The 12,719-nt window shown below is 47.4% G+C and overlaps 1 protein-coding gene across 9 annotated transcripts in view; it reads right to left on the reverse strand.

Moving 5' to 3' along the window:
* Nucleotides 1-12,719, reverse strand: part of DOCK7 (dedicator of cytokinesis 7) — a 174,056-nt gene that overhangs the window by 49,756 nt on the left and 111,581 nt on the right. For 6 of the 9 annotated variants that reach the window (XM_020993039.2, XM_020993038.2, XM_020993037.2 and 3 more), the window contains exons 20-24: nucleotides 12,190-12,421; nucleotides 7,596-7,760; nucleotides 6,280-6,449; nucleotides 2,212-2,304; nucleotides 919-1,008 (exon numbers count right to left, since the gene is read on the reverse strand). In XM_020993039.2, coding sequence (XP_020848698.1) covers nucleotides 919-1,008; nucleotides 2,212-2,304; nucleotides 6,280-6,449; nucleotides 7,596-7,760; nucleotides 12,190-12,421 — 750 coding nt within the window. The remainder of the gene's footprint in view (nucleotides 1-918; nucleotides 1,009-2,211; nucleotides 2,305-6,279; nucleotides 6,450-7,595; nucleotides 7,761-12,189; nucleotides 12,422-12,719) is intronic. The other 3 variants (XM_020993043.2, XM_020993042.2, XM_020993040.2) reach the window with 1 other exon arrangement.

The following is a 12,719-nucleotide window of genomic DNA, read 5'->3' on the forward strand; positions in this document are numbered from 1 at the left end:
GAGGAAATCCAGAGTTAATACAGGCACTACCTCAGCAGGCAGAGCTCGGGGGCAATGCCAACACTGGGACAAAAGATACAAGGAAAACAATGAAAAGAAGCAAAAGGCGGCACATGACCAATCTGGGGGATGCAGGGATGACATCCATTAACGAAACGACTGTGCAACCATGTGAGATGATGGGGTGCTGGCAGCCGAAAACATTACATGGTATCTTGGAACAAAATGGAACTGTACAAGGCCAGATGGGAAAGGGCCCTTAAACTGTGCCTGCAAATATGAGCAGGAACTAGCCACGAACATGTGTTAGCTCTTGTCCGTGGCTTCAAATGGATAGCTTGGAGGGTTTCTCACAACCTTCGCTGGTACAATTTAAGTGACACCTTTGAAAATCTGGCCTTTATTTCTCATGTTATCAGGAACTTCAGTTCATTTTTTAAAAATACAAAATTCCTTCCTCATTCCTATAGCATAATGGATATGCATACAAAGCAATTCGCAAATTAGTGCATATTAATTAATATGAGAAAGGACTAACACAACTGTGCACAAGGGAAGCAAATTAACGTATCTTACTAAGAGTGATAATTTTTCTAACTCATCTTCCTTTCCCTGGAGATTTAAACACAAAACAGAAGCAGTTACAGAAGCAATATTAAGGGTTGGTACATTTTTGGCAGTGAAATTAAATGACTAAGCTTTAATTCACCAGGCTCTGAGAAAAGAGTCAACCCCAGCGGATTCTGCATCACATAAACGAATCTACGTTCCATGGGTACAGCGGAGCAGCCCCCGAGCAAGGGGAGCCCTCTAGCTGGCATCTTGGTGCCTGAGGCGCTGGTGGAAACATTCCTATGGAACAGTGACGAATCTGATGGCTTTTTCCCCCAAAGATCAGTTGTCTCCACTTGAATCTACCTTTTTAGTTGGTAAACGTCCCGTTAATGTTTGTAAGAAACTTGACGTCTCTGTGTGCGAAGACATACGATTACAACTTCGATCCATCGCCTATGGAGTGAAGATGAATGAATGATGACAGAGCATTAAAGTCTGCTGTGGGTGACTTCGCAGCTCAAAGATAATGTACAACTTTAAATACTTGTCAATAATAGGGTTTAATTTCTGTTGTCAAAAGCCAGTTTTTTTTTCTTCCCAGTCTGCTATCCACCATCTTGAGCTGCTTCAAACAGTCTGACAACAATGTATAAAAAAAAGTTCAAATGCCTTCAATGGATTAAAAAAAGGTTTAAGGAAATATGGGTATTTTAATGGAACTACATATAGCTACTGCTGCAAAGAATGAAACTTTCACAGTTGTAGTCTGTAAACATGCACATATCCAGTAAGAAAAAAAAAACCTTTCTTTAAAAGCAACATACTTCTCAATGGTCACAGAACAAATATTCAAACAATTTTGCCCAATCAACACTCAAAATGTCTGGAGGGTTTTTGTTTGGTTGGTTTTTTGGGGGGCAGTCAATATTCTACAAATCCTTGCATTAGGAATAGTGTGCGATGTTGGTCATGCCATTTGCAATGATAATTATGAGGTAGCATTCTGGGGGATAAAGTTAACTTTTCTTCCTATAGATCAAAGACAGTTGAGATGTATGTTCTACGTCATGCAGAATCTAAAAGCAGCAGGCAACTAGAATTAGGTAAGTGATTTCAACTATTTCAACTAAGTTACTACCAATTTCATCCTTTGCAACACAATACAAATTAAAACATATCTTTACTTTTGGTTCTTAATCTTTCAGCATTCATCTTTCAGTTTAAATTCAGCTTCAGTTTATCACCATTTTTACTATTCAGTGTTATGTAAATATGACAAGATATTAAATATTTTATGAAAGCGGTAAGATGATTAGAGACTTTAAATAAGAATGGAACACTGTGGTTTTGCAGATAGGAGTGAGAACAAACCCACCAGACAGGTGCTAAGCTACAGACGACCCAAACTTCATAAGCAGCATCCACAGAAATGTAGGCAGGAGTGGGGGAGGGGAGCGGTGGAGAGGGGACATCACTGGTACGTTGGGTGGTATTCATGCATGCATGTGGTGGGGGAATGTGCTAATTAAAAAAAATCATGAACTTTCCAAAATTGAGAAAAGCAAGCCACTGAAACCATAGTATGGACTAAAAAGTAACGTTCTAGAGGGAGATATCAGCAGCCAATAAAGAAACCTCTGATGCTGTAGACACCACCTGTGTTGCCTCTGCACTTGGACTGGGGTTGGATCCCCATGGGGCAGCCTTTGGACCACCAGTGTTAACCCAGGAATTGGAGCGGTCTAAGCCCTAAGCATATAATAGAAAGCAGTTGGGAAAGGAAAGAAAGATTACATGTTGCATGCTACAGAATATTCTTCAAGAAATCCAGTCTTTTAAGAACTAATGTGTTCAATGCCAACATGTCTTTCATTAGTACTGTTAAAGGAACAACATTTTAGGCACTAGTATTTTCGTTCATCCAAGTTACCCGATTACATCCTACTGTGTAAGACACTACAGAAAATTATTTAATAGCATCCTGGAATAGTATAATGTCCTTAACTTCTATTTATGAAAAACACCAATTGGGGACACCAGAGACTGAAGCTTTATGGTCAAATGGGCACAATCTAAGCAATATAAGGTGGGGGCACAAAGGACATGTGTGGATGAATGGGGAGTGAAGCTGGCAGGACCAAGGGGCATCAAAGTGCTGACAAGGACATGCTAGCTCCTGCTGGGCTCAACATTTGTTTTTTCTGTTCTGAACTTAACAAACATGGCGCCCATTTCCACACAGGATGCAGCCCAGAAGAACACGACTATGGATGCTCATTTCAAAGCTGTCCTGCTTGTCTGGGTTTCCTTCTATTCTCTGAGAGTTAAAAAATGCTTCTATGAGCCTCTTTGTTACTTTTCTTCCCTTTCAATAAAATTTTATTCTTTTTTTTTTTCAGCAGGCTTTTCATTTTGTTTCATTTCTAAAGAGCTGATTAAGAAATGGCCTGCAGAATGCTCCTCCTTATGTCCTGACTAAGCCTTCTCTTCTCCACTCCTGCCTCTCCTGGGTCTAACTGACTCTAAAGGCCATCAGTCCATCCTGGAGCCAGGCAGGAGCAGATCTGGGTTCTAAGGCAGGCAAGAACATAAGGAAGAAGCCCAAGCTGGCTCCTTTTCTCCTTCCAGGCCTGTCTCCAGCCCTCCGGCCCAGCTGTTTGGTCCCTGGCCAACATGCCTGGCGACATCAGCCAAGAAGATGGACACGAGCCTATGTTTGGAGGGGCATGTACAGTACATATGAAAGCCTGCTTCATTTATGTCACTGTACTCCTGGTGCCCAGTACAAGGCCTGGCACACAGGAGGCAATTAATAAATGCTTGTTGATTGATTGAGGCCACAAAGATGTTGGCTTAGGTTCAAATTTTCTATGGTTTTGATAAAAATTCATTGATAACTGACTTTAAAGTCTCCCATTCATATTATATGAATTAATAAAGGAAAAGACTTGCTCCTTATCAATGAATCTGAAATATGTAAATCACAGATAATAAGTGATATTCTTGGTGACAGAAAAGAACAAAATTGGGGTTTCTTACAATCTCAAAGTTTTGTTTTTTCCTTTCTTAAAAGCACCTATCCTATTAGTCTATCTGTTAAGTACCCAGCATCAAAGCTCTATAAACCACGCTGGACTGGCGGCTGTCAGCCTGTCTAAGAAGAAGACAGTGGTAATGTCATTAGAAGATGAGCTTCAACAGCCCCACAGGAGTGGGGTACCTTTCCGCCCTGACTTCTTGACAGCCTCGACCTGCCTGCCTGCCTTGCCTCTCCCCTCTCTAATCCAAACAGGCTTTGTTGCGCTTCTGATCACCCTGCCCCGTGAGGTCCGATTACTCCCTGTCACTGGCAGGAGCACACACAAATGGCGGTCTGGAGACCTTCACAACCTCCTTCTCTCAGCCGGCCCAGCGGCCCTGTGGGTCCCTGCATCCAATCCTCCATCTCTGTGGACCCCTGGCCTGGGCAGGCCTGGCTCTTCACCCCAACGTCCTAGGGTTCCTCACTGCCTACGAGCTCAGGCAAAGGCCAGCTGCTCCCCAGGCCCTCCCTGACGCTGACAGCAGCGTCCTGGGGCGGGCTGCCTTCACCACCTTGCACACATTTTGGTTCTCTCGTTTCACAGACACAGATCCTAAAATAGCATTCAAGCTCCCTGAGGGCAGGAACGTTTCCCTTTTTGTCTCTGTGGCTCAGCCAGCACAGTGCCGGGCACATTTCAGGCCTTAAGAAATGCTTTTTGAGGGGCAGCTAGGTGGCACAGAGGACAGAGCACTGGCCCTGAAGTCAGAAGTACCTGAGTTCAAATCTGGCCTCAGACCAAACACTTGACACTTACTAGCTGTATGACCCTGGGCAAGTCACTTAACCCCAATTGCCTAAAAAACAAAAACAAACAAACAAAAAAAAAGAAATGCTTTTTGATCCTTTTAGAAAAGGTCCATGTCACCCGGCCTACATTCCCCGTCTTGGGTGGCCACTTTGGTAGATACTCCTAGAGTGGCTCCAACCAATGCCGTGTCACGATCACTCTGTTAAATATTCTACAACCACAAGGCGTGGCAAAGTGGCAATGCCCTCAGTGACATCATCCATTTACGACACCTGTTTCTGAAACAGCAATGACCCCCTTACGCCATTTCACTTCAGCTACACCAATGACAGACGTCCAGCAGGGAAGGTCCATGCCTAACATGCTTAGTCCTGAAATATCACTTGAATTAAGGACGATATCATTCTGAAATATTTACTATTTCTTGTCCTAAGACCTTTTGATCCTTGGCAGGACAAGTCTTGGGCAAATAACACTCCATGCTACCTCCATGGTAACCTGATGGAAGCTTCACAGACATTCAGGGCATTCTATGGAGAACACGCTGCCCCAGGCTCGATGGCATGAAAAATCCTCTGGAGCCAGGGCTCAGACTCACTTACTGAGACAATCCCACTTTCAAGTTTAGAAATAAATTGAATCCTCAACTCAGCCTGTCCTAGGAAGAGCTTCCTAAGGGTGAGGCTTTTCGCCATACTATGTGTGCAAAAACTGCTTTGGTTAAACGTATGTGGTCTCCCAGGAGCCCACGCATGTGCAGCACACTGGTGCATAATCTGTGCTTGCCCCTGCCTCGGGCCCCCCAAAAAAGGCCACGACTGCCTAACTAAGGAGATTGAGCGGGTCTTTATGTTCTTGGAGTCCTATTTTAATGTGCTTTTTTTTATAGTTTAAAAATCATTAGGTTAAACAATTTGCCTTGGGTCTCTGATTAAGAAATTACAGGTTAGTTCAAAAAGGAGTGGTGGGCAACAAGATGTCATGAAGGCTGACCAGGGAAGGCATCGCTGTCGTGATGTGCAGATGCTCCGCGGCGCCGAGTCAGGTCCGTGACCAAGGTCCAGCACAGCAGCTCCTAAGGTTCTCTAGCCACACAAGCCGAGGGCTCGGTAGACACCAGTCTCATCAGCCAGCAAAGACAAGCCATTAGTGGGCTCCTCCTAGCTATGAACTCCTTCTAATGGGATCCGCGAGAGGCAGCAGTGGTCCCGGGTCAGTCTGACACATGGGGCAGAGCCCCAGGCAATGCTCTAAGCCCTAACATGCAGAGCAGGCACCTATCAGACCTCCTATGATGACACCATTGCCTAGTGCAAGGCAATCATGTTACTCCCCAAGGGACAAAAAAGCCCAGAAAACAGGCCTGGATGTGGGACAAGAGCCCACCTCGATTCAATGCAATCCAACAAGCATTTATTAACCCAAATCAGTTTATGATGGGTCCCCAGGCATGGGGCCCCCCCCAAGGGTGCCTTTATCTCAGGCTCCGGAGGGCCATGAGCTCTGGGGTGCTGGTGTGGGCGCAGAAAGAGTGAGAGGGGCATGTCTCTGATAGCTTCTAGATCAGAAATGAGAGATTTCGCCAGCACACAAAAGATTGCTCCGGACGTGCTGGCCCAGCCGATCAGGGCTGGCGACAGATTGGTTTCTTTAGAGTCTATGTTTTCTACAAAGTACACGAGGTAGTTCAGGATAATAGGGATATTTACCATTTTCATAAAGAAATTCGATTATCTACTCAGAGAACAACACCTACACAGAATTCTCAGGTACGTGCCACTCCAAAGAACCTCAGAAATAAGACCACAAACAACTGGACATTTTCCCCTTCACACTATTCATAAAATGCAAACAAAATTCATGGAAAGACATGACACGCATGTCAGCTTACCTTGCTTCCAATAATTGACCGTACTTCATCATCCGGAGATGTAGGAGTCCCAGATATATCTGGGTTACTGTTACTGAGGCTCCGGGAGCGATTTAAGTGAAGGCTGGCAGGTCTCACGGCAGATCGAGCCATTGTAGCATAGTGCACGGATCCTCCCAAACCCCCAGGTCCTTCAGGGGTTCATGAAATAGCACACAATCACGCAAACAGGAATCGATCAGAAAAGGCCTAAGACCCTGAACGAGCCTGATTACATGTTTAGCCCTTCCCTCAAATTCCAGCATGAAGATGAGTGACCTCTGCCTCTAAAGGAGAACCACTAGATGCAGAGAAGGAAAGCACAGATCGTCAGCACTGGAGACCAGACGGTCACCGGCTAAAGAGACTTCCATCTCAGCAGTGTCAGCAGAGGCACAGAAACATGAGAAACATTCCACCAACCTCCCACGGCCACAAGCACCCATGGATGCCCGGTTATAACCACAGGCTCTCGGCCCAATGGATGGGCGGAGCACCTTCCCACCTCCAGGCCCTCTCATCACCCACCAGGGAATCCCCCCCTGGCCACTCATGCTTTTTCTCTACACAGCCAGCCAAGGACATGCCTCCTCTAAGATTTGCTGCAGAGCTTTTTTTTTCCCCCAGTCAGACTTCAAGGAAAATGAAAAGGCTTCCAAAGGCCCTTCTCCCTCATGAAAAATGGGACCCAAGATCTTTTGGGTTGAACAGACTAAAGTCTGCTGGCTTGAAGACTTCCAATATGTAGCATGTGACTAACATTATTGACACCTGGAGACGGTTAATCATTCCAGGCACCAGCAGCATCACAGATCACCTGGGTAAAAAACCAGGAACATGCCGACGTGACGAATGGTATACGCCTTACTTAAGCAGGGGGAAAAGGGCAGAAGAGGCACAAACTTGGGGCTCGACCCTCACACTGCAGGCAGTCCCTCAAGGGCTGTTCTGGGTGGCTGTCTCTGACCTGCAGGAGATCACACCACCCCAGACAACAACCAAACCTTTTCTTTTCTTACAAATATAAGTATCTTTAGTTAAAGGCAAACAAAAAATTCAAACAGTCTGATCAGAACCAAGTAAGCAAACGGACCTCTCCGGTCCAGCATCAGGTTGTGCTTGGCCTTGTTTGCCAAGAGTGAGACAAGAATCCCAGGTGAGGAGTCCTGGCATGGCTAGTGAGGCGCACCGCCCACTGTCCACCCTCCCAGATGTCATGCAGGCTTCCCACCCGCCCCAGGAGACCAGCCGCGAATCACACCAGCTCGGCCCGCCGCTAGCATCAAAGAATCAAGTACCTGGTGATGGCGAGCTGGGACGGGTGTTGGGCAGGCGAAAAACATAATAAACATATGACGTCAGAAGGCCGTTTCGGCCGTGCTGGTCCTGACTCCCTTCCAAGCTTTTGTGCAGTCGATTGACTATGGAAGCCATGGCTTCGAAAGATGCCTGTCCAAGGTTCACTTGAGAAGACAAGGAGGAAAGCTTCACGTTATTTGGGCAGCACCTCTGCCCTCTCTGCCTCTAGGAGGGCGGGGGTGCCAGAGAGGAAATCCTGATGTTAAAGGCAATGACAGGCATGAGGCTTTTTCTAAGCCTGCCGTCCTGACTTGCTCATCAAACTACGCTGCCCCAGTGGGCATGGACAGTCCAGTCATCAAGCCTTTATTAAGCACCTACTGTGTGCCAGGCACAGGGCTAAGCACTGGGGATACAAGAAGAGGCAAAGAGCCAATCCCTGCCCTGCAGGAGCTCACGATCAATAGGTTTCCATGCTCACAGATACCAGAGGCGTCCTTCCTGGGTCTCTGAACACAGAGCACCTGCTTCATGTAAAAGAGAATACTGAAAAACTTCATCAAGACTCAAGTCTCAGAACTCACCGTGAGGAAAAATTAACTGCAAAACAGTCACAGAATCTCAGAACTGGAAAGACTCTCAAAAGCCAGCGAGTTCAACTGATACCCAAACAAGGCCCTCCTTCAACAACAGCTGGCACTCACACAGTGCTTTAAGGTTGGTGAAGCACTTCCCATCGGTTACCTGAATTACATGCTGCTATTAACTGCCTCTTACACGTGAGGAAACTGAGGCAGACAGTGGTTAAGTGACTTACCCAAGGTCATCCAACGAGGAAGTGCCTGACAGGATTTGAACTCAGGGCCTCCCAATTCCAAATCAAGTGTTCTTGCCACTGCACTACTCAGCAGTCTTTCCAACATGCCCAAGTCTCCTTAATCCTTAAGAGATGCTCGCCAGGTCCTACCAGTCCCTCTAAATCTCTCTTCTCTTTCTCAGCCAGACTGGAGAAGGCTGCCTTCCCTTGTCTCCACTCCCATTCCTCCCATCTACTCCTCCACCCTTGGCAATCGGGCTTCTCACTTCATCGCTTGGCTGAATCTGCTCTCTCTAAAGGTGCTGGACCACCTCTAAATGGCCAGACCGAGTGGTCCTTTCTGATTCTTCATTCATGCCCTCATGCCTAGAAGCCTCCTGGCCTTCCCCTGAGAACCCCTCCCATTTCTCTCCCACATACTCCGTTTCTACATAGACACTTGCACATTCTCTCCCCCACTGGACCGTTGTTTGCTTGTCCTTCACTCTTGAAGAGGATCAAAGTGACATTGTCCTTTTGGGGTGAAGGTGCAATGAGTGTGTTCGACTGCGGCTGGTCAGACCGACGTGAGCTCGGGAGGCTCTCCCACAGGTCGGGAGTGGACAATAATAAGCCATGTGAGCATCCGGAGGGGAGAGGTCTCTAAATCTGTGCATCTCATGTTTCTTTTGAGCTACCGCAATTCTGTTTCACTGATCAAACAGTGCCTTCTCTGATGAGGATGCACCACGCTGGGTGGTCCTGTGCCAGTGCCTCCCACATCTCACAATCGATTCCAAAGTTCTTTAGACAAACCTGGAGAGTGTCCTTGTAGAGCTTCTTCTGACCTCCGTGTGAGTTCTCCGTAAAACAGTCTTTAAGGCAAGCATACTTTGGGGCATCCACACAGTGTGGCCAGCCCACTGGAGCTGCACTCTCTGAAGCAGAGTTTGACGGCCTGGCAGTTTAGTTCGAGAAAGGACCTCAGGGTCTGGTATCTTAGCCTGCCAGGTGATCTTCACAATCCTTCTAGGACAAGCCAAATAGAAGCTATTCTGTTTCCTGGCATGGTGCTGGTAGACTGCCCAGGTTTCACAGGCATACAACAAGGAGGTCAGCACAATGGCTCTGTAGACCCTGCACATTAGTCTTGGCTTGTAGCCTTTTCAAGTTAAATAATATACCATCGGTGCGGTAACTGACCTTGATGCTGTCTTCATCCTCGTTGAAGGAGTCTGACCACGCTGCTGAAAACATCATGCCGAAAAACATGGGAGCAAGCACACGACCTTGCTTCACTTCAGAGTGTCGTCCATTATCCAGAACGCTGTCATGGAACCGATGTCCAATGCTGAGGAACTTCTCTGGGCAACCGAATTTTGACACAATTTTCCACAAGACCTTGAGACTGACAGCATCAGAGGCCTGGGTCAGATCTACAAACATTGTGCACAGGCCTCTGTTCTGCTCCTGGCATTTCTCCTGGAGTTGTCGGGCAGCAGACACCATATCTACCGTTCCTTGGCCCTTTCTGAAGCCACACTGGCTCTCAGGTAGATGACCATCTTTCAGATGAAGGATCAGCCTATTAAGAAGGACTCTGGCAAGAATCTTGCCAGCAATGACTTAAGAGAAAGACGCCTCTGCAATTGTCATAAAACAATCTACCTGCTTTACCTTTATAGAGATGGACAATGGAGGCATCCTTGAACTCCTAGGGGATAACCTCTTGTCATATAACCTGGAACATTTCAGCCGGCTTCTGTATGAGCAGTGCAGCCCCGCCTTGTAAATCTCAGCTGGAACAGAATCAGCACCAGGCACTTTGCCACATGAGAGGTGCCTAACGGCATTCAAAACCTCTTCTTCAGTGGGAAGTTCGGCTAGAGAGGGACTGACTTCAACGTGAGGAAAGCGGTCGAGGGCTTCAGCATTGACTGATGATGGTCTTCTGAGTACACCATGAAAGCGTCCAGCCCATCTCCCCAGGATCATGTCCATCATCTCTACTCAATGTGGCTACACCATAATTGAGTAGCTGAGATGCACCACAGGTCTCTGGCCGATAAATAGCCTTCAGGGCAACATAAAAGCGCTTTGGATTGTTACTATGAGTACAAAACCGAATTTCATCTGCCTTCCTGCTGAGCCAAGAGTCCTACATCTCTTTAAGCTTTGCTAGTACTTTTTTTTTTTGGGGGGGGGCTTTTTGGTGAGGCAATCAGGGTTAAGTGACTTGCCCAGGGTCACACAGCTAATAAGCGTCAAGCATCTAAAGCTAGATTTGAACTCAGGTCTTTCTGACTCCAAGGCCGGAGCTCTATCCATTGCATCACCTACCTGCCCCTGTTTGCAATTTACTTTTGATGGAGTTAAATGCTGCCTTCTTAGAGACGGATAAACTATCCTGTTGGTAAGCCTTGTGGTGTTCTCATTTTTCATTTAGCAGCTTCTGAATTTCCCCATATTTTCGTCAAACCAGTCTTGATGTTTGCCAGGATTCTGGCCCAGAAGAGTAAATGCAGCGCTGCGCACCCAATCTCCGAAAGCTGCCCACTCCTTTTCTGCTCCAATTCCGTGCTGGCTCAGTTTTCCCGCTTAGAGAAGCACTCTACTCTGCTGACATTAAATCTTCCGGTAGTTGTCTTGCCTTGGGCCACTGCTTTTATTGAATTTGAATGTTTAGCTTGGAGGGGATAAATCTCTGATGGGTCCAGCACTCGGTGCCACACATCACCTGCATCACTCTCACATCCTGAGTGTCTCGTTAGATTGGGAGATTCTCAAAGGCAGCATCTGACATGGTGCCTGGCATACAGTGGCACTCAGTAACGCCTGCTACCTTGACTTACCAGCCTCTCCGTTGCATGTGACACTGCTGATCATCCTCTCCACTGGGCTTTCCTAACTCTCTTCCTCGGTCCATCTCTCTGACACCTCCTCTCCTTTTCAGTCACCTTTGCTGGGTCATTACTCACACTGTAGATAAGGCTGTTCCCTGGACCTCCTCTCTCTCTCTCTCTCTCTGCTCTCTCTTGGGGATCTCATCAGTTCCCATACAGTTAATTATCATCTCTAGGCAGCCTCGTGATCTCCTCAATACCACTCCCACACCACTAACTGCCCACTGGACATTTCAAGCCAGACGTCCTGGACACAGCCCAAATGCAGCCTGTTCAGGACAGGACTCATGGGCTTCACCCTCCAAGAACCTTCTTCATTTCTGCCCTGGGCTGCCCCATTCTTCCAGTCTCTTGGACTTGTAACACTGGCATCCTCTCCAACTCCTCACTCCACACAGCCAACCAGCTACCACTTCTCTCTCCACAATGCCCCTTGCATCCCTCACCTTCTGTCTCCTCACACCGCGACCACCACAGTCAGTTGATCAGCATTCATTAACGCCACTCTCTGACCCTGTCCTTCCAGCCTCATTTCAAAATACTCCAGTTAACTTGCTGAACACGCCCTGGACTTTCTGGTCTCTCGGCATGTTCTATTCTCTCAGTCCCAGAATGTCCTCCCTTTGCCTCTTTGCCCGTTCAGACCTCTCTCATCTTTAAAGCGCGAAGGAAAAGCCCATCTTTCATACGCACTCTCCTGGTGTCTGATCAACAAAATTCTTCCCCCCAAGCCTCAGAGAGCACCTTCTTGCGCACTTACCCTGTATTACTCTGTATTAGAATTACTTGTCCACACATCCTACTCCCCCAGCCCCAACCCAGAATAACTTGGTTTCCCCCGAGGGAGGGCCGCAGCTCTGTCCTCGGCTGCCTGTGCACCCCGGGGCATGTTACCTATCTGGCCAGCAATGACAGGCGGCCGCACAACAAGAAGAATCAGCTTATCAAGCAGCAGGTGAAGAAACCGCACCACTGGCTCCAACTGAGAGGAATTCAAAGCTGAAATACTGCTCTTCAATTCATTTTCCAAGTTATTTTCCATGATCCTCATGTCTCCTATGCGGACTGGGAACATGTGCTCATCCAGGGCGTTAACCAGAGCAAAGAACTTGTCCAGGTAAGGGTCCTAGAAGAGAGAACACAACAGTGGCAGGTGACCGGCACTCTGGCCTCCCAGAGCGCCTTTGCTGACCCCTCCCTGGGGTTTCAGACTGTGTACTCGGAAGGCTGAGTCAGAGCCCTCGGGAAGGAAGGGAGGAGTGGGCGAGAGGTCACTTTGGCACAAGTTTAGTTTAAGCTTCTGAAAGGTAGCTGACAATACGAGGTGGGGGCAGTGTCAGAGGAGAGAAGGGGGTCTATGTAGTTGAGAAATGCTGCAGAGGTGAAATCCATAGGCCTCAGCAACAGACTGGATACGAGGGGTC

The sequence above is a fragment of the Phascolarctos cinereus genome, unplaced genomic scaffold (genome assembly GCF_003287225.1).
Source record: "Phascolarctos cinereus isolate Bilbo 61053 unplaced genomic scaffold, phaCin_HiC Scaffold_5;HRSCAF=322, whole genome shotgun sequence".
In the NCBI taxonomy this organism is placed as follows: domain Eukaryota; kingdom Metazoa; phylum Chordata; class Mammalia; order Diprotodontia; family Phascolarctidae; genus Phascolarctos; species Phascolarctos cinereus.